The sequence below is a fragment of the Brachyhypopomus gauderio genome, chromosome 5 (genome assembly GCF_052324685.1).
Source record: "Brachyhypopomus gauderio isolate BG-103 chromosome 5, BGAUD_0.2, whole genome shotgun sequence".
In the NCBI taxonomy this organism is placed as follows: Eukaryota; Metazoa; Chordata; class Actinopteri; order Gymnotiformes; family Hypopomidae; genus Brachyhypopomus; species Brachyhypopomus gauderio.
This window is the reverse complement of record NC_135215.1, coordinates 21385545-21406246: the sequence shown is the minus strand read 5'-3', so window position 1 is coordinate 21406246 and position 20702 is coordinate 21385545. Positions and strand designations below refer to the sequence as shown.

Here is a 20702-nt window from a genome sequence, read left to right as displayed (position 1 = left end):
TATGTAGAGTTTTTTCAATTAGTATTTGGATTGTAGTTTTCTTTCAACTCTATCCAATTATTCAAACCACTTCTGCTTCTTGGATATGTTTATGCTTGAATTCATATCTGATTGCTAAAACAGATACAGGATAAACAAGTGTTATCTAAAGCTTTGACAGTATGTGTTTCTTTTTTATTATTACTTTATTTGAATACAATTGTACGCCAAAAGAAATCAGACACCATCAGCATCTCCCTCATGCACTCTTGTGGAGTCCGTTGTGCCAGCACCTGTTAGAGAGACTGAGGCTGAATCTCAATTCAGGGGCTGCAGCCTACGTAGACCGCAGCCCACGGTGGCCACACACTTCGAAGGCCGGGTAGGCTGCATCTCACGGCTGTTAAATGAGACAGTCTAGTCTTCGCAAGACGTATGTTTGCGTGACCACGCTCTGCCCCGTTACATACGTGTTAGCGAGCTGTCCGACAAATATCACATCACCCACAAATGCCTAAAAGAAAATGCGTTGAACATGTATTCACATGTTTGGCGGGAAGTATAACTTCATAACAAAATTCAATGTATTTTTATAAACATTACTCTTTAGTAAATACTCAAAGCACATGTTTACCTGCAATATCATTAATAACTGGCATGTTATTTAGCATCTCACTGCAGTATAAATGTCCATATTTAATAAGAAGGAGCCCACGAATTGGGACAGCCTCGGCGCGGCGCAGTGACGTAACCGGCCTACAAATGCGCACTTCGTGGGCTGCAGCCCCTGAACTGAGATACACCTCGAGTGTGACTTTAGTGGAGGCACATAGCACCATTGACTTCTCAAGCATAAACCTGACTTGAGCCATGTGACTAAAAACTTTGCAAAACAGTGCTAGAACATCAGGAAATATTACATGCTGCAGAATCAAGACACTTCGTCAAATATATTTTGTCAAATAATTTGCTCTTACAACCAAACCAAAGTGCTTACCACTAGACGTTCAATAAGAACACTCAATAGGTTTCTAACTTACGAGAGTGTAATCAATGATTTTTCTTCAAGTCAGCACTAAAATGCTGTCACTAAAAATAACAAATCTTTCAATATGATAGTTCACAGGTGTTCAACGGAACAATTAGCAAGCTTTCTCTTAATTTCTCCAAGGTAAAGCTGCCGATGTCTCTTGTAAGAAATACAATAGACATCTCTTGAATACGTGAGGAGAAATGGGTGAGAACAGTTGATCATTTTCTGCCAGTTATAGTTGCTGTGTTAAATTATGTACATGTTGCACATTTAGTGCAGTTGCAGTCTACAGTACCTGATAATATCTGAATGGTAATTTATGTCACTCTCGATGACGTACATAAGCCACCGTTGTTCATTATTTGTAGGTTGATAAGTGAGAACTAAAGGAATTCATTACATCCATTATCTATACAGGCATCATCTATGACTTCTAGTTATGAAAGAATTCACATTTGTTCACAAGCTTGTTAACACAAGTTTGGATAATCTGTGGAAGGGTTTGCTTTTTTTTCATCATGAAAACTCTTTAAAGCTCTCAAACCATTTTCATTAGACATAAGCGTTTATGAACCTTTAATGTCTACTGAAAAAAGTAGGGTGTTGGCAGGTAGCATTTGTTTGTTCAGGCGTTCTATGTTGGTAAGGACTGAATATGTAGGTTAGGACTGAATCATTTGTTATAAAAATGTCATCAACAAACTGGCAAATCATTTCTGTTGGGCAGGAGCAACCAGATACAATAGAACACCCAGGACAGAAAGGGATAAAGCAATGATTATCTACAATAAGATTCCATGCAGAATCAGGGGTGTCCTATTGAAATGGCATGATTAAGAGTGGACTGTATGTAAGATTAACTGAGGAGTGATGGCAGAACTGATCTACCTATAAAATATGGAACCAGGATGCTGTGTGACTGCTTCCTTTTTGTAAAGGTCCATACAACAACTGTCCTTAACAGCTGGCTTAACAATAATGTCACTTCTTTGTTTTTAGGTGCAGCATTTTTCAACTGGTATATTATAATTATTTCATTAAGTATAACATAGCATAATTAGTTTATTAGCACGTTTTTCAAATCCATCCATTTTTTAAAGAAATGCTATAATCAACAGACTGAAAAAACAAACGTAGGTATAAAATCTATGGTGTGGACTTGAAATAAACAATGAATTACAGAAGAGAGAGTGAGAAAAGAGTGTGAGCCAAGACCACTGCTGAAGCTAAAGGTTACTAACAGCAAAGCACACTTTACCACCTACTGTCCTTTACCACATTGGAACCTTTTCCTTCTCTAAAGCAAACTCCGTTATCCTAGATACCTGTTTGTGAGACCTCTGAAATTCATGTTTTCCACCTGCCCATTTTGTTCAGGAAGTATAGGATAAATTTTGGTTTAACACAAGCAAAATACTGTTCCCAACACATTCATGGAACATTCACATTCAAGGAAGGAAGGTTAAGTTAACTTTAATTTCACCAACTAAAAAAAAAATGGAAGAACCTTTTTCATTTGCATCTTTTTGCTGCTGTACTGGATCATGTTCTTGCTATCTTTAGTTTCAAGTTTTTGAACCTTGTCCACTGAACTAGGCAAACCTAGTTCTCCCTCTCCCGAAGGCCGAGGTTATACTCCATATTTCTTCTTTAGAGCATGGACAGAGTCATCGTCCAGTGCAGTGTGTGAAACACACTCAAATAACTCCTGTAACACTGAGGGGAGAAAAGGAGGAGTCATTTTACTGAAAAGTTAAAAGACTCAATTTGCCTTGACTGAAACACATTATAAATGACAGCAATATAATACAAAAGCTGCTGAAATAGAACACATAGCACTAGAGGTGCACAAAATATTGGCAACTGATAATAACTGATGTTATATATCAATGTCAATAAAGTATACTGGGAATATAAATGCACTAAAAACCCTAAGATGGAGATTTAAAATGATTGGCATACTGGCTAGTAAAAAGACAGTGGGGATATGTGTAGGTCGACCTGTTTTAACAACTGTACACTTGCAACATGTAGGTAAGTTATGCTGAGCTCACCAAACTTCTCATGTAGCAAACTACACACACAGTTTATGTGAGATAAGCTTAACCTACAGGTTAAGAACAGGCCAGGGGGGCCAAATGAGGGTGAATGCTAATCTTAAGATATTATAAAGAAAAAGAATTAGAATACCTTTCTTTTCAGCAGATGACATAAACATGACCGCCATGTCAAATCTTTTCACATACGACAAGCTTTTCAGGATTGCCAAAATGACTGATGGCTCCTCATTCCTGAAAATCAAGAGATTAAAAAGTTAGAGACAGATATTAGACAGTACTCACACTGAGAATTTAAAATACAACTCAATAAAATACTATAAAAATTACATATACAAAAATGCTAGTTTATTAGGTTTTTTTTAGCTGTATATTAGACAGCTATAGAGTATGTGTATTAGGGACAGTTATAGAGAATGTGTATTAGGGACAGTTATAGACTAGGTATATTAGACAGCTATAGAGTATGTGTATTAGGGACAGTTATAGAGAATTGTGTATTAGGGACAGTTATAGACTAGGTATATTAGACAGCTATAGAGTATGTGTATTAGGGACAGTTATAGAGAACTGTGTATTAGGGACAGTTATAGACTAGGTATATTAGACAGCTATAGAGTATGTGTATTAGGGACAGTTACAAAGTATGTGTATTAGGGACAGTTATAGAGAATATGTGTATTAGGGACAGTTATAGAGAATGTGTATTAGGGACAGTTACAAAGTAGGTGTATTAGTGACAGTTATAGAGAATGTGTATTAGGGACAGTTATAGACTAGGTATATTAGACAGCTATAGTGTATGTGTATTAGGGACAGTTATAGAGTATGTGTATTAGGGACAGTTATAGACTAGGTATATTATGGACAGTTGTAGACTAGGTATATTATGGGCAGTTATAGAGTATGTGTATTAGGGACAGTTATAGGCTAGGTATATTAGAGACAGTTATAGAGTATGTGCATTTTTTTTTTTTTTTGCAACAAGGAATCTATATCTGGTACGGATCAATTCTTACTTGATGTAAAAGCTCTGAAGCACTTTCAAAATCTTATTAAGAATGTCCGGCTCCAGAGAGTTCTGGAAAATCTTCTGATAAGCATCCGGCTGAATTTGCTGGAATAAAACATGGAAACATATGATTGTATTTGACCCGGGACAGCAGTATGTTTTCATTGTTTTGAAACAAATCAGCAACAAGACTCAGAAATGCTGAGAAGCTGCATCACCTTCAGGTATTTATAACTGGCTTCAGGCTGATCACTGATCCTCCTCAAATCTGCCTCTAGCTGAAAGCTGTTCGTGGGAAGAGGAGGGATCACTTCGGGATGGACTGAAGAGGAAGACGAGGATGATGAAGGTGAAGTTTGCTCCATGCAACCAGCAAATTTATCCTCTTTCTGTAATTCCGATTTTCCACCAGAATTCCTATTTGGGCCTCTGTAATGCAGCAATCAGTTAAACAGTATGAGATCAGTATATACATGTTGATATATGATATAAGCAGTCTGATAGTACACATAACAACGGATTTATTTAAAAGCCCACTGGTGCAACGAATCCAAGGCCTTAACGTGAAATCAGGGCTCCCTCTGTCAAATTTACAACATCACAGATGGAAAAACAGGCAACCTTTGTTAAAATGGCTTCGAAAAATCACTGTACGGTGTACACTCTGTACTCTGTACAATCACTCAGAAATGTTTTGATAAACATTTAATTTAATGAATTTGACTGAATAATTTGAAAAAACATTGATAAATTGCAATAAAAATTTAAAGATGCAACAAACAAAATTCCCTGATATTGAGGAAGTGACTAAAATTCCACATTCCAGTAATTCCATGATCAATAGTAACCCTGCCAAACATAAAACCCTGCAATACTTGTAATAAAATGAAAGGATTTACAGTTGAGGCTGACATAACAGACTATCAGACATAGAGAGGGATGAAACTGAAAGAGGCCCATACTCGACAGGGTGCAACGACTGAAAGTCTGAGAGCTGCTCCATTTTCTGGATCTTGGCGGAGGGAGAAGATGTGAGTGGAGAGGCCTGCCCCTGCTCCTCCGAGTAAAGGCCTGGTACTCTGGCCACCAGCTCAGGCATCGACGAGCTGGCGGGGTGTGTGGTTCTCTGAGGGACCGCCAAGGGTGTGAGCAATTCACCAACTTCCTCAATTTCTATTCTTTTCATCGGTTTCTATAGTACCAGAACAGAAACAGGACAGATTCACACATGCAAAGTACCATAAGGTCACTATAGGTTTAGTTATTTACATCACTAAAACATCATCAACACGTGCCACTTATATGTCCTCTATGAAGTCAAAGGCTTGGTCACACACAGCCCTCTGAATGTACATGAAAGAATTTCACAGCACGCAAAATATGTTGAAGGTTTGGGTGGAAAGATATCAGCTACATCATCAGGTTTATAATATAACCCGCAGGACTTAAACATTTTTAAAGCTGCTGAATTAAGGGTCTGTGATGGTTTGAGACTGACTCACGGTGGATCTCAGATGTTCTGGTTTGTTGATTGGCTGAACTGTTCTTCTTGGAGTGGCATCTGATCGCTGTTGTCCACCAGCTGTATCCTTATTAATCTCCTTATTAATATGCAGATTAAGATTGATGTGCAGAGATGCCTTGTCATTTACATTATGTTTGCTTAAATAAACATTTTTTTCAGTATTACAGTCCTAAAATTCAAATTGTGGGTGAATACCATAGAAAATCAAGATGTTACCATGTCTAGTTTCTTAAGCTCAGACACTGCCTGCTTGTTTCCAGGTTCAAGTTTCAGCACCTGTTTAAAATCTTTATATGAACAATAAAAAGTAAAAGGTTGTAATAAAGTGTATTAGGAGCATCTGTTCAATCAACACTTTAAGACAATTCTTCTTAAAACAAGCACATTGTTGTCAGGTTGGACTGCTATTTAAAGCTTATACGCTGACCATGTTGGAATAAACCCTTCAACTTCCATCCCACTAACAGAGACGCAAAGCATTTTAAAGCATTCAGCTGTAAAAATCTGCTCAGTTACTGGCTATAATCATGACGGCACACAACACATAGGCGGGCTGTGCGTGTCACATGGCCAGGTGGAGCATGAACCTTCTCTGGCTTCAGCGAGTCTCCCCAGGGCAGCTCTGGCAGTGGCGCGCCTGGCGAAAGCTTTCGTGTAAGTGCCGTCTAGAGCGATGGCCCTGCCACAGTCCTCCTCAGCCTCGGAATACCTGCCCACAAATAGAGGAGACACTCAGGCTGCGAACACAACACAAGAACGGGGTGCACAATGGTTTGGGCCAATATACAGTTTAGAAAACTATTCCACCCTTGGACAAAGCTAAACACATGATAGTGGAATAAAAAATCGAAACAATGTGCAAATGCACATTATGGTCAAACAAATGAAAATGTTACATCCTAACCCCATAACTTTACCCCTCTAACTTTGTGTAAATACAGATATTATTATCCATATTTAAAACACTTGAACGTGAAAGGTAAACAGTTCTGTGTGAATCTGAACCATTTTAGATGTTTAGATGTCCACACCTTTCAAGCTTGAGGTAAGCCATGGCTCTGTTGGCAGCGAGCAGAGCGTTGGAGGCATCTGCCTCCATCCCTTTACTGTAGCACTCCATGGCGGCCTCGTACTTCCCCTCTTTAAAATATGCATTACCCTACGAGAGCAGCCAACAGCAAAACACGTGTTTGGCTGGGACAACCTCCAAGTGTGCCAACAAGGAGTGTTATTATAGGTTGTTGCGAGCATGGCCTTGTAAGGTCAATGACACCTCATTGTGATGTTGCAGTACCAATGCCATCCTGAGCTCATGATCAGGCACGTGAGGTTTTCTTGGCTTGGCTCACCCGGTCTTTCTGCACCACTGCCTCCTGCCTGCGTTGTTGCTCCTCTTCCACCTGCTTCGGTTCGGAGGTCACTGCAAGTGGCACTTCCGGGGGATCCTTCTTCACCTCTTCCTCTTTCTCCCTTTGGGATGCTATGGCCTAGGACGGATAATGCAGGCCCGCGTATCAACTCAGCAAGATACTAGCTCCTGGCTACAGGCACAAGAAGCAGTGACTGTGGGGTGGGGTGGGGGGGAATGGGAGCGCACCAACCTGATTCAGTTTCTTTATCTCATTCTGGGCGTCTAGATTTTCAGGGTCCAACTTCAGAACCATTTCATAATCTTGTAGAAATGGGATGAATAGAATGGAATGGCTCAGTTAATAATAATAAAAAAATAAGAGACAATAAAATAATAATCGGGTTTTTTTCTGATGTGCTTCAATATTTTAACAAACAATTTAATGCAACATGCAAAGGAAGACTCCGTTCAGGGCTCCACTGCTGTGTTCAGTGCTCCATATTCAGTACACATGAGAGCAATGCGGCATTATCTCGAGGATCCCATACAGAAAACTGAGGCTAGAAGCCCTCACCTTCTAGAGCATCTTGAAGGTTCTGAAGAGCAAAACGAGCAGCCCCTCTTCGCACATAGGCTTTCATATACTTGCTGTCCAGTGCTATGGCCAAGTTACAGTCAGACTCCGCAACCGCATACCTACAAAATAAACACCAACATAGCTGCAAATTCCACCAATGGGTAACTCGAATGTACAGGGAGAAGCATTGACCATGTCATAGCAAATAAAGGACCATAACATGAAAAATATAGTGGAGTGTGAACATGGCTCTGTTACTTCTTAAGTCTGAAGAAGCACGTTGCTCGGTTGGTTGGTAGGACAGGGTTGTACGGGTCAGCACTCATCCCTCTGGAATAGCACTCAACAGCTTCATCATACTTTCCCTCCTTGAAGAACTTGTTGCCCTGAGATACGATTTATATTAAACACGGTTTTTAACAATCAACATGCAAACTGCTCTTTGTGTGAAACCTGATTTTAAAGTGGCTCCATGTCAGGTTGAACAGAAAATAGTTCTCCTCCCCCTCTCCTCAGTGTTATTAACTGAGCTTTTTCAGAGCTCCATGTGTACATTTCACTAGACACACACACATGCTCGCTCACATGCACCCACCTCCCACCTCCCACCCTTTAGGGCCAGTGCTGCAAATCTGCTCATCCAAAATCCCCAATTGTGTTCTTACGTTCTCCTTCTCCTTCATAGCTAGGTCTCTGTTCATCTGCACCTCCTCCAGGTCCGACTCAGCTGGGCTCTCTTCCTTGTCCAGTGTCTCAAGGGCCTTGTTCTGTATCGTAACAAAGGCACCATTCATTCTCAATGAGAATGGAAACTTTGCACTTCTGGCACCAACTCCATGTTCTTAGTTAGATGGAAGACCAAAGAGACTAAAATAGAAGGGACATTACCACATCAAATTTGTCCCAGGACTGGTAGTCGTAAGATCTGATTCTCTGTTCTGGCTTCTGTTCCTCTTGCAGGCAATTCTGAGCAGGGCCTTTGCTTTTGACCCTCTTCTTCTTTTTGTAATCCTTGTTTCTCACAGGTGGTAGGTTTACCTGTGATAATGAGAAATGCTCATGTTCATTGCTCAACGCGTTGTTGGTGAGGAGCAGCCAAAGGGTCATGAAGGCAAAGAACGCACCTGAGGGTCCTCTTGGTTTCCTGAACGGAGTGCCTCATCTTTCTTCTTTATGTCTGCCTCCCAGCTGTCAAGCTCCTTCATGAAGGTCTGAATATCCTCTGCGTTCTGACGCATTTGCATTTGCAGCTCGATGGCTTTACTGCACCCTGACATGATGTCACGTTTCTCTTAACCAGAAATCTAGCAAATTAAAATCAAACAAATTTGCCATAGTAGCCCACACCGAACAGCAAAACAATTGACAAAATACACAATAATAATGTTTAGAATTTAGTTACACTTGCTTGAGTTTGAGTGAGCTGAAAACAAACGCCTAGCCTACACTTCAAGAACTGTATCATTATTAACCACAGTGAAGGACTACAGGTGAAATGTATTGTCCAGAGCTGAAATGTTTCACGTCAGACTTTTGCAATGAGGAAAATACTAATCAGAGTAATGTAAGTCAAGATGTACTGAACCATGGTTTCACTATTGGTGTTACAGCTTTTACCCTTTTTACAGTTTATGGTGTTAAGAATTTATAGTGAATTCCAAAAAAACGAGACAAAGAAGACTGAAACCAACAATTACTTCTGTCTCATAACAGTTGTCTACACAGTTACTAACTTAACATAACTACCCTGTAGGTCGAAGGGCACAGATACGTGGCTAACACACCGTGACTAAGTTTAAACTGAACACTTGAGACTAGCGAGCTAGCTAGGTTAGCTAACTCCTACACGCACTGAAGTAGTTTAATAGATCAACAAAATAATGTGGCGACGTTATGAACATACTAGCTCGCTAACTAACTAACTAGACAGCTAACGTATGTCAAGTGACAAAAGAACCAACATCCACATGGACATCACTCCATATACAGAAACGTAACTTACATGTAAGTCAGCAAAGCTCAATAATTGTCATGTTGTTTGGAATCAGCGCCATGACAGCCAATTCCCAGCAGCCTTTGCGTTTAAACAAAGATCGTAACTAAGCCAAGAGAGCTCACACCTAGCTCGCTAACTCTTTGGACACGCCGAAAACTTTAACCTCTTCCTTCAAAGATCTTTGGCTTCTAGCGCTGAATCCCGTTTCACCTTTCACCTCTTGACGTGACTACCTGAACTGAAAATGACCTGTCTTCAGGCTCAGAACCGATAAACCACGGATTTGGTGAACGTAAAATAGACCGATGGATCAAACGAAGCAACAAGAAGAGGATTATGGCTACAACTTATTCCCGGGAAGAAAGAAAAGCAAATACAAGAAAGGGTCCATTGTAGAAAGTCTATTTACGTTCAATCACAAATGTCAGGCCATGCTGCAGTTTGCAGTGGAGACAAGTAAGCACGTTTACTAGCTAACAGGCGAACGGTGTATTCTTATTATGTTTGTATTAGTTACCGTGTTAGCTAGCTAACCAGACCGCGACATTTGATAGAGCCATTATTCATTATTCAGGCTCATCAATGTTCACTCCTGCGAAGACTTGAGATTCACGTCGAAGCTAATAAGAGTGTCAAAAACAGACTGCATGTAGGACATGGGGGGTGTTTATGATAGCATTTAGGATATCAACATCTATATCGTTCTCTATGAAGAACGATTACATTTCAAAATGGCTTCCATATTTTTAACAAAATAATAAGAAGCTGCTCACAAATACAAATCCTTTTAGCAAAAAGGACCTACATAAGTCTATTCTATTACCTTCTTTTCCTTCAGGTCCATATGCAAAACTACTGCTTGGAGCCATGAAGAACTCGGGCTGGTATGTACCATTATTGTAGTCATTATGGTATTGCCTCCTGAATGTAGTGGGGTAAACGATTCTGACACTGATTCTGGTTTGAACTGTGTTTTCTTAGCACAGTCTACAAAGACAGACATTTCTCCTGCGAAGACTGTGATGGAACTGTTAGTGGTGGCTTTGATGCTACAACATCTCAAGTAAGAGGTAGGGTTGGGTATGATGATATTTCAGTATACTGTGGTATTTAAATATGGTGACTGTATATTTTCTACGGTGGCCCTTTACCAGTAGGCTACCAAAACAAATTTGCCTGCCTGGGCTGGGGTAAAATTTCCAACATACAGACGAGGACTGGTTTTATGGGAACTACATGGCACTACATGAACAGAAACAAGGAACATGCACAAGGCAAAAATCAAATAAGAAAAGAAAGTACAACATGAATTTTAGAATTAGAATATTTAAAAATAACTGCGACAAAGAAGCAAAACCACAGGAATTGGAGCAGAGAAAACGTAAAACAACAAATCGGCTAAAAGTAGAGGGCATACATAGGAAAATAACGAACAAGAAGACAAACCGGTAAAACTAGAGGGCAAACATGAGAAATACACTATATTGCCAAACGTTTTCGCTCACCATCCTTGACTCACATGTGAGCTTAAGTGACATCCCATTCCTAATCCATAGGGTTCAATATGACGTTGGTCCACCCTTTGCAACTAGAACAGCTTCAACTCTTCTGGGAAGGTTGTCCACAAGGTTTATGAGTGTGTTTATGGTGATTTTGACCATTCTTCCAGAAGTGTATTTTTGAGGTCACATACTGATGTTGGACAAGACGACCTGGCTCTCAGTCTTCGCTCTAAGTCATCCCAAAGGTGTTTATCGGTTTGAGGTTAAGTCTCTGTGCAGGCCGGTCAAGTTAATCCACACCAGACTCTGCCATCCATGACTTCATGGACCTTGCTTTGTACACTGTTGGGAGCATGGAATTGTCCAAAATGTCTTGGTATGCTGAAGCATGCAGAGTTCCTTTCACTGGAACTAAGAGGCCAGTTCCTGAAAAACAACCCCACACCATAATCCTCCCTCCACCAAACTTTACACTTGGTACAATGCAGTCAGACAAGGACCGTTCTCCTGGCAACCGCCAAACCCAGACTCGTGTATCGGATTGCCAGATGGAGAAATGTGATTCATCACTCCAGAGAATGCGTCTGCACTGCTCTAGGATCCAGTGGCGGCGTATTTTACACCGCTGCATGCAACGCTTTGCATTGCACTTGGTGACAAATGGCTTGGATGCAGCTGCTCAACCACGGAAACCATGAAGCTCTCTGGTATGGTGTGATTTTTGTTTCAATAGTTCCACAAAAGCAAAAGTAAATCCAAGAACAGAAAGTATATGTTATGAATGCAAAACAGAAAAATATATATCAAAAGTATATATTTTTTATATAATTGGTTATTTGAAACTTATTTTCGTTTGCATTTTGACAAGTTTTTGGTTCCATTGTTTTAGTTTTTTTGGATTTTCCCAGTAAGGTCTTTTGCTTCTGGAATCTCTCTTTGCTTCTGGTTCGTTTTTTGCTTCTGACTTTTGGAACACATTTCACGTGTGGGAGGGTCTTAGATGAAGGCGTTCCTCTGCAATCTCCATTGGTCACTGATTCCGGACTGACACAGAGCCGTAGAAAGAGAGAGTTGCGACACTCTGTGATCTCGCCGCTCAGAGGTCACGTGGTTCATGGAGGACCGTATAGTTCCAATCAAACACGAACACTGAACGGTTTTAAACGGGAAAGACATCTGCGGTTACCGTATTCCTGGTAAATATTACAACATACAGGGTTGCCAACACGCATTTGACCGTTTTCACACGCTCTCACGCCACACTTCCGATATCTCACGACGAAAAAAAATATCCAGTTTATTTACCTCAGATCCACAGATGTGATTCAATACGTTACTAGCTCGCTAGCTCTGGCGCCATCCACCGGCGATATAACACTTAATCTGCTTTATATCAATATTTATATCAACTTTCAATAAATATTTATTGATATAATTTTTATAGTATCTTTGAACAAAACTAGAGTTACAAATAGCCTGTTGAAGCAGCCTGCACTATTAAAAGGTTCAGGCATAGATTTATTTAGTCCACAAAACAACACTAAAAACACATTTAACATTTAATACATAGATTTATTCTGTAGTCTACACTACAACACTAAAATAACATCATTAAATACATAAATTAATTCATTAGCCACATTACAACACAAAAAAAACCTCATTAAATACATAAATTAATTCATTAGCCACATTACAACACTAAAATAACATTATTAAATACATAAATTAATTCATCCCTAACATTTTCGTTTCACATCAAACTTCTACAGAACTTCTACAGATATACTTCTACAGATACTTCTACAGATACAGGAATATTGGGGGAAGTGTTTGACATGCTTAAGCTGAAGGTAGATAGCCTAAATGAGATGGAGAAGGAATGTGTGCTGACTCTTGATGAGATGTCAATCACACCAAGCGTGGAACTGCACCTGGGAACAGGAAAGCTTTATGGGGATGTGACTTTACCTGGCCACACAGGAGAAGCAACGCATGCATGTGTTTTTATGTTGACAGGGAGCACAACACGCTGGAAACAAGTAGTGGCTTACCACTACAGTGGTAACTCCACTGATGGGGCAGTTTATAAACCACTCATTTTAGACATTATTCACAGAGCAGACTCCATAGGGCTACATGTTATTAATATCACCACTGACATGGGCAGCCCTAATCGGGCAATGTGGAAGGCTTTCGGAGTGGACCATAATAAAACATCTATTCCACATCCAGCAAAACCAGACAGAAGGCTATACTTTATGCCAGATGTCCCACATCTAGTTAAGAACTTGAGAAGTGCCCTTGTCCATGGACAGACGTTTACAATTCCTCCAGATATAGTGGAGAGGGAGAAGCTCTCTTCCTGTGAAGCTTTGATTGGCCCGTTGCAAGATTTGGTGGCTTTTCAAGAGGGGATGACACTAAAAAAGATCACATAAAACCCTTCACCCCAGTCATTTTGACAAGATGAAGGTAGGCCCTGCATTAAATGTCTTTAGCAAAGCAACAATTGCCGGGCTGAAATACATGGTGGAGCAAGAACAACGACCTGACTCTTACCTGACAACAGCATGGTTCCTGGAGCAGGTGAACCACTGGTTTGACATCATGTCTTCTCGCCACCCAGTAATGGCACTGAGCAGGCATAATAACGATCAATATCATAAATCAATCATGTTCCTTCAGCAAATGATCCAGTTGTTTCATGGTCTGAAGATTGGTCGACAGGGTAGCTGGAAACCTGTGCAAACAGGAATCATTATGGCAACATCCACAATATTGTCAATCCAAGAAGACATGCTGGCCCAGGGACACTTATTTGTGTTGACAAGCAGGTTTACACAAGACTGTCTTGAAAATCTGTTTAGCTGCATAAGACAGAGGAATCCAGTCCCAACTCCTGTAGAGTTTCACCAGGCACTAAGATCAATATCAGTTGGACAGTTTCTTATTACACTAAAATCAGGAAGCTATCAGGAGGATGACAGTAGCCTATTGGCAGACTTCCTGGATGCTAAAGAGGAATTTCCCAGTCCTGGCATCAGAGTGGATGACCTGTTGGAGCACAACCCTGTGACTACACCCTCACCTGACTACACAAAAATGGAGACCTGTGCTCTCTATCATCTGACAGTGTACATTGTGAATCAAGTAATCAAATATTCCAAAATTTGTAATGAATGTCAAATTGCAATTAAGCACAGAAACGAGAGCCCTGAAGAAGAGCACAGTATTTTACTAAAATGGAAGGAATTCAAGTCAGGTGCACTTTGTCGGCCATCACAGGAGGCTTTTGATCTAGTTCGGAAAATCGATCAATTGTTTCGAACTAGGACCAGTGCCTCACTTATGGCACTCCCTAATGCAAAACATTTAATGGAGATAGAGGCTAGGGTCTTAGACAGTAGGCTTCCCTCATGCCATGATGTTAAACAAAAAATAGCTAACAGATACATCAGGCTGAGGTTGAGAATCGCAGCAAAGCACATCCAGGCTGAGAGGAAGAAACACACACTGTCCAAAACAGGCCATTTTGGAAGTAAAAGCCAGATGAAAATGTCTAAGAAAAGCCAGCAAAGCCATGTAACACCTGTAAATATACCCCCATCAAATACTTTCATTGTTACCATGAATGTGCTTGGTCTGTCTTTAACTCCTACAAATGTCCTGCCACCCAGTGTTACTTAAACTTCAGTAGGTATGGAGGATCTGTTTTTCTCATCCCCACTCCACCAGCTACTGCAGTAATCACTGCATTGCTCCACTGGTCTGGTCATCACACCACTGGCCTAAAAAAAATATTTTAAATGTTATGATGGTAATGACAATCCTAAGCATCATACGTAATTAAATTAAAAAAAGTGTTACTAAATTGTGTTGAGATTATATATAGAGCTGTTGATTGTTGCATCCTGTATAAATAGTGGTCATCCATGTACAAGCAGCTGGTTTTATCACCTGTCACTGAAACACTAGCTAATTAATTAATCAACCAAAGAGTAACTTCATTACAATCCAACCATCTTTTCTACTTCAGATAGTTACCATTAATTACAATATGATCAAATCTATATAGGTATTACTGAATTTAACAATTATCCTAATGACTGAATACTCTGAGGCTAATGCACCGCTAAGCGATTCCTGCTTTTAATAGCATAGCTAATGCTAGCGAAGTGTAATTTAAGCTAACGGCATTTAAAATGCAGAAATAAACTAACAACAAGTGACCACTTAACTATAACAGTAATACTAATCACATATATGGAGGATTATATAGGAAACGATGAATAATTCATTAACTTACCAGAAAAACAGCCGCGGAAATGCTTCAAATATACGCAGTTCAATGCTGGAACTATAGCATGTTTGGAACTATTGGTCTCCCCATGGCACGTTTACTTCCGCATTCCTGAATTACAATAGGAGTCTATGGGAGTGTCGCAACTCTCTCTTTCTACGGCTCTGGACTGACACAGAGCTCTGAGACCGCCTCTGGGACCAAGCCACGCCCACCCCACCAGCCTCCCAGCGTTTTCAAACATGGCGGAACGCGGTGGTTCTGTTTCACAGTAGCATGTAAACTAAGTTTTACCATAAAAGTTTATACAAAGGTTATAATTAATTGGTAAATGGTCTGTAGATATTGCAAATGTACACTGTATAATAACTACATTAAGCATGGCAGTTAATATTTAGCACACTTCACCAGCGCGAGCTTTTTAAAATTTTAGTGAACTGGATGCAGGCATGAAAATCTGTCACCTTGCGGCGAAATTCGCCGTTTTTGAAGTATTTTGCGGTAAAACAAACTCTTATGAAAAATAGGTAGATAGTAAAATAAGAAACAAGATTTTTTTGTAGTTCTAAATGATGAACCCTGGTATTTTTTACACTCATTTTTGCCGCAGATGTTATTTATTGGTAATGTAATGGTTTTGACTGAGCCATCTGGAATGGCGAAAGCGGCTCGCGTGTACGGATCTGGCTCCATATATTGACAAGACAGGTCAATATTTTTCAGCGCGACATTACCGTGAGAGAAGTCAACAGGGAAGAGCGTGTTTAAAGCTAGCCTTTAAATTATTTTTAATTTAATCGCTGCTGTAGCTTCTGTCACCGTTTTGCTACATTCACAATAGTAGCGACTAGTTACTCGCTCCTCCTGGATCATTCGCTAGCGTCCCCGCGGGTCTAAAGTGAGAAGGAAATTAATCCGCACTCTGCGTTTCAATGGACTACTCTTCTTACTCGCACCCCTCCAAGTAAAAATCTTTTTGTTTTTATCTCTGAGTCGGACAGTGTCTGAATGTCATGTCTGACATGTATTATGTTTAGTATCTCTATGTTCAATGGTTCAATGAATATTGTTCACTTCTTAATAAAATATGGACAGCACAAGATGCATGTGATGTGTGTTTGTGTGTGGTACCTGCAGAACACTGAAAAACAGTGTGAGTGAACAAAGCTGGTTGTATATAGGGTGGCCACTTTTCAGTATTGCTTTAATTTTTGTATTTGGCTTTAATTTTGGTATTTTTTACTATTATGGATTTTACTATATTTGGCATCACCTCTCGTACACCAGCTGCCCCCCACCCCCCGTCCGTCGCCATACCAGATATTGCAAATACTCATATTTCTTCCACACATCAATGTTCTCTCCATCCAGTTCACTAAAATTTTAAAAAGCTCGTGCTGGTGAGCATGCTTAATGTAGTTATTATACAGTGTACATTTGCAATATCTACAGACCATTTACCAATTAATTATAACCTTTGTATAAACTTTTATGGTAAAACTTAGTTTACATGCTACTGTGAAACAGAACCACCGCGTTCCGCCATGTTTGAAAACGCTGGGAGGCTGGTGGGGTGGGCGTGGCTTGGTCCCAGAGGCGGTCTCAGAGCTCTGTGTCAGTCCGGAATCAGTGACCAATGGAGATTGCAGAGGAACGCCTTCATCTAAGACCCTCCCACACGTGAAATGTGTTCCAAAAGTCAGAAGCAAAAAACGAACCAGAAGCAAAGAGAGATTCCAGAAGCAAAAGACCTTACTGGGAAAATCCAAAAAAACTAAAACAATGGAACCAAAAACTTGTCAAAATGCAAACGAAAATAAGTTTCAAATAACCAATTATATAAAAAATATATACTTTTGATATATATTTTTCTGTTTTGCATTCATAACATATACTTTCTGCTCTTGGATTTACTTTTGCTTTTGTGGAACTATTGAAACAAAAATCACACCATACTCTGGGCACTGCTCTTGAGCTAATCTGAAGGCCACATGAAGTTTGGATGTCTGTAGTGATTGACTTTGCCTAAAGTTGGTGACCTCTTGGCACTATGCGCTTCAGCATCCACTGACCCGGCTCTGTGAGTTTACGTGGCCTACCACTTTGTGGCTGACTTGCTGTTGTTCCCAAACACTTCCATTTTTTTTTGTGTTATTGACAGTTGACTGTGAGATATTTAGGAGCAAGGAAACTTCATGACTGGATTTATTGCACAGGTGGCATCCTATCACTCTTCCACACTGGAATTCACTGACCTCCTGAGAGCGACCCATTCTTTCACAAATGTTTGTAAAAAAAAAAGTCTGCTGCCAATGTGCTTAATTTTATTCCCCTATGGCTTTGTAAGTGATTGAAACACGATTCTGATCATTTGGATGGGGGAGCAAATACTTTTGGCAACATAGTGCCAAATGTGACAAAAACATCAAAAACATTACAAATAATGACCAATGGTGCATGTGTAATGTATATTTCTTTTGTAATGAAGTTCAGGTGAATGCTTCATAAATTAAGGCAAGCAACTATGTAAAGAGCTGTTCATTCTCAGCTTCCCTTATTGCTCCTCATGTGATCTGAATTCAAACATTTAAACAGTTATTATAGTTGTACTATTACTGCATATAATGTAATTGTCTGATGTTAGGATATATTTTACTTTTAATTGTGCTGACCTGCACATGTTTTTCAGATTGTGCTATGTCAAAACAACATTCACCAGCAGGCCCATATGAACAGGGTAGTCACACATGAGCTCATCCACGCCTTTGACCACTGCCGCGCACATGTGGACTGGTTCAATAACTTCAAGCACCTGGCCTGCTCAGAGGTGAGGGGGAGCTTGATGATGTCAGAGTGTTTTAAGTGCTTCTTGTATCTGTTTTGGGCAACAAGGTAGAGAAACTGCAGTAATCCAAATATTACTCTTGATTTCCTTAGATTCGGGCAGCCAACCTCAGTGGAGAGTGCTCCTTCACCAATGAACTGTCCAGGTTAAATTTTGGCCTCAATCAGCAGCATCAGGTGAAGTATCAATACTCTATGTACTTTACTTAACAAATTGGAATAAGAAGTTCTAAGCATTAAAACTGTTTATACCTTTACAAGGATCTTATTCCTGCAGAGGTTTTAGAACAGATAAATAAATAATATTTGAAAACCATCATTACATTTCAGTTCAGGCCTAATAGTTATGTTTTATGTTGTTGTGGAAATTTGAAAAGGCCTATTCAAATAATATGACGGGCAGTAACATGACAAATAAAAGGAGTGTTACTGACACAACAACGTAGTGTTGCTGTTTCTACCTGTTAGAAGTGAATGTCTCTTAAATGGGAACAGTGAATGTTCCTAGGATTGCTGTGAGATGCTTCACATTGCTCTTCTCTCTCAATTGAACACAAATGCTACTTACACGTGTTGTTAAAAAGCCACAGCATACCTGCACATCTTTCATACATTGTTCAGATTATCAGCATGCATTTATAACACCAGAAGTAGATTACAGAATAAACGCGAGTACACTGTATGTTCATGACTAATAAGTGGCCCTAACATTTGTGGCCTAAAGCACTACATGCTGCTGACGCTGTCTCTAATCCTCCGTTCAGGAGTGTGTGCGGAGGTGCGCACTACGATCCATCCTCGCTGTGCGCAAGATCAGCAGGGAGAAGGCGGAGAAAGTCCTCGACGAGGTGTTTGACAGCTGCTTTCATGACCACACACCCTTTGGCCGCATCCCCCACAGCAAGAAAGATGCCAGATTTGCCTACAGGGACTTTGAGAGCCGAGATCGATATTATGCAAACCTGTAGGAGTGTTCTTCGATGCTTTGTCATGAGACCTTGTGTCTGCGATGGGACAGAACACCATTTCACAAAGACACAATAGAGGAGTCCCACTTCATATTTGTTATCAATGTGTATTTAATTCATTATATGATTTGTTGTTACACATACAAAAGAATAACTTAAAACGGAAAAAAAGGATTTAATGAGAGGCCATAAGGTTTTAAGGGTCAGATCATTCAAAACATGGAAAAGAGTCATTAAACAAAGATAATCACAAACATTTTGGTATCAATATAATGATTTCTTCACGCTGACATGTTTTTAGAAATTACAGGGACACAAATTAGTATATTTTAGTATATTATGGTAAGAAGGCAGCAGATGGTCAAAAGATGGTGTGCAGTTTGTTTTAAAGAGGTATTTGGGATTTTCACAATGTTTTTGTTTTGAAAACAAACACAAGAACCTTTGCTATCAAAACATTTTCTACTAGGCTAAGTTTAAATGCCTATGTAGCTATGGTAATTGTTCAGAGTGAAAATGGGAGTAAGTAACCTACATAAGCCTACAGAAGTCATCTTCTGTTTGTCTCACGTTGCAAGCACAACTCACCTGCTATGTGGTCTTTTTAACGCATTGGGCTTTTTGTCCTTGTGCAGATCAGGGGGGTGTTCCACAAAGCGGGTTAAGCGAGAAAACCCGGGTAAGTTAACTCAGAGTTCACGGAAACTCGAGGTTTTCCGTTCCAGAAACCGAGCTTAAAGAGAACCGGAGTCAGTTACTGTAGCAACTTATGCTCTGAAGCTAACCTGCTCGCTGGCAGGTTAACTTGGACCTGACCCAGAGTTACAAACACGTCATCATGACGTGTCCTTTCCTCTAGGATCATGTGGATATTGAAACTCAGTTTATTCGCTGAGTTCTTCGTCGGGAACGCCTTATAAAACCCCGAATAGACATAGGCCTATCATTAGGGGTCCAAGCACCAGTGGTGCTGGAACCCTATTGTATTTGTTCCGATTATTATTATTAGGGGTCCAAGCACCAGTGGTGCTGGAACCCTATTGTATTTGTTCCGATTATTATTATTATTATTATTATTATTATTATTATTATTAGGGGTCCAAGCACCAGCGGTGCTGGAACCCTATTGTATTTGTTCCGATTATTATTAGGGGTCCAAGCACCACCGGTGCTGGAACCCTATTGTTTTTGTTCCGATTTTTATTATTATTATTATTATTATTATTATTTTTTTTCTGCCTTAAAACGCATCGTGCAGCCTAAACCGTAAGACCTACAGACTTCTCCTTTGGCCAACTTGTAGTACTCCTCTCCGCTACTCAGGCGCAACACGCCAGCCCGATACGACCCTAGGTGGCGCTATAGCGCACAAAAACGCATGAAAAAGTTTAAACTGGTGTTTCTCCTAAACCGTATGTCCTAGAGACAAAATGTAAACTTCATCTGATCAGGCATGTGCTCATCTAAAAAAAGTTCCATTGAAGCCATATGCTCCGCCCCTTACATGTCGAGCTAATTTGCATAATATGCAAATTTGCACACATTTTTGAGCGCG

At 40.0% G+C, this 20702-nt stretch overlaps 2 protein-coding genes across 3 annotated transcripts; one reads left to right on the top strand and one right to left on the bottom strand.

Annotated features, from left to right (window-relative positions):
• Positions 1-2061: 2061 nt before the first annotated feature.
• Positions 2062-9682, bottom strand: rpap3 (RNA polymerase II associated protein 3). The gene is made up of 17 exons (XM_077006443.1): positions 9537-9682; positions 8659-8838; positions 8423-8572; positions 8200-8301; positions 7793-7920; positions 7532-7653; positions 7208-7278; positions 6956-7093; positions 6638-6765; positions 6194-6315; positions 5823-5893; positions 5584-5682; positions 5044-5273; positions 4300-4510; positions 4089-4186; positions 3203-3303; positions 2062-2728 (listed from the first exon to the last, which is right to left on the bottom strand). The coding sequence occupies exons 2-17, from the start codon at positions 8809-8811 to the stop codon at positions 2643-2645; spliced, it is 2010 nt and encodes a 669-aa protein (XP_076862558.1). The 5' UTR covers positions 8812-8838; positions 9537-9682; the 3' UTR covers positions 2062-2642.
• Position 9683: 1 nt separating this feature from the next.
• On the top strand, positions 9684-20382 carry LOC143514807 (mitochondrial inner membrane protease ATP23 homolog). Of its 2 annotated transcripts, XM_077006444.1 has the most exons (6): positions 9684-9986; positions 10369-10414; positions 10512-10593; positions 18025-18162; positions 18273-18356; positions 18944-20373. In XM_077006444.1, the coding sequence occupies exons 1-6, from the start codon at positions 9836-9838 to the stop codon at positions 19145-19147; spliced, it is 705 nt and encodes a 234-aa protein (XP_076862559.1). In that variant the 5' UTR covers positions 9684-9835; the 3' UTR covers positions 19148-20373. The 2 variants fall into 2 exon arrangements, with proteins under 2 accessions (XP_076862559.1, XP_076862560.1); XM_077006445.1 differs by lacking the exon at positions 9684-9986 and having other exon boundaries at positions 10366-10414; positions 10512-10600; positions 18944-20382.
• Positions 20383-20702: the final 320 nt, after the last annotated feature.

What these genes read in the sequence shown, in the direction of transcription:
- rpap3 (XM_077006443.1), bottom strand. Translation starts at nt 8,811, where the DNA reads ATGTCAGGGTGCAGTAAAGCCATCGAGCTGCAAATGCAAATGCGTCAG. An exon ending in CCTGGGACAAATTTGATGTG is followed by an intron (nt 8,302 to 8,422) that starts GTAATGTCCCTT and finishes GTTACGATACAG; the next exon opens with AACAAGGCCCTTGAGACACT. An exon ending in GTCATCTGCTGAAAAGAAAG is followed by an intron (nt 2,729 to 3,202) that starts GTATTCTAATTC and finishes TTCTCCCCTCAG; the next exon opens with TGTTACAGGAGTTATTTGAG.
- LOC143514807 (XM_077006444.1), top strand. Translation starts at nt 9,836, where the DNA reads ATGGATCAAACGAAGCAACAAGAAGAGGATTATGGCTACAACTTATTC. An exon ending in TTGATGCTACAACATCTCAA is followed by an intron (nt 10,594 to 18,024) that starts GTAAGAGGTAGG and finishes CATGTTTTTCAG; the next exon opens with ATTGTGCTATGTCAAAACAA. An exon ending in AGCACCTGGCCTGCTCAGAG is followed by an intron (nt 18,163 to 18,272) that starts GTGAGGGGGAGC and finishes TGATTTCCTTAG; the next exon opens with ATTCGGGCAGCCAACCTCAG.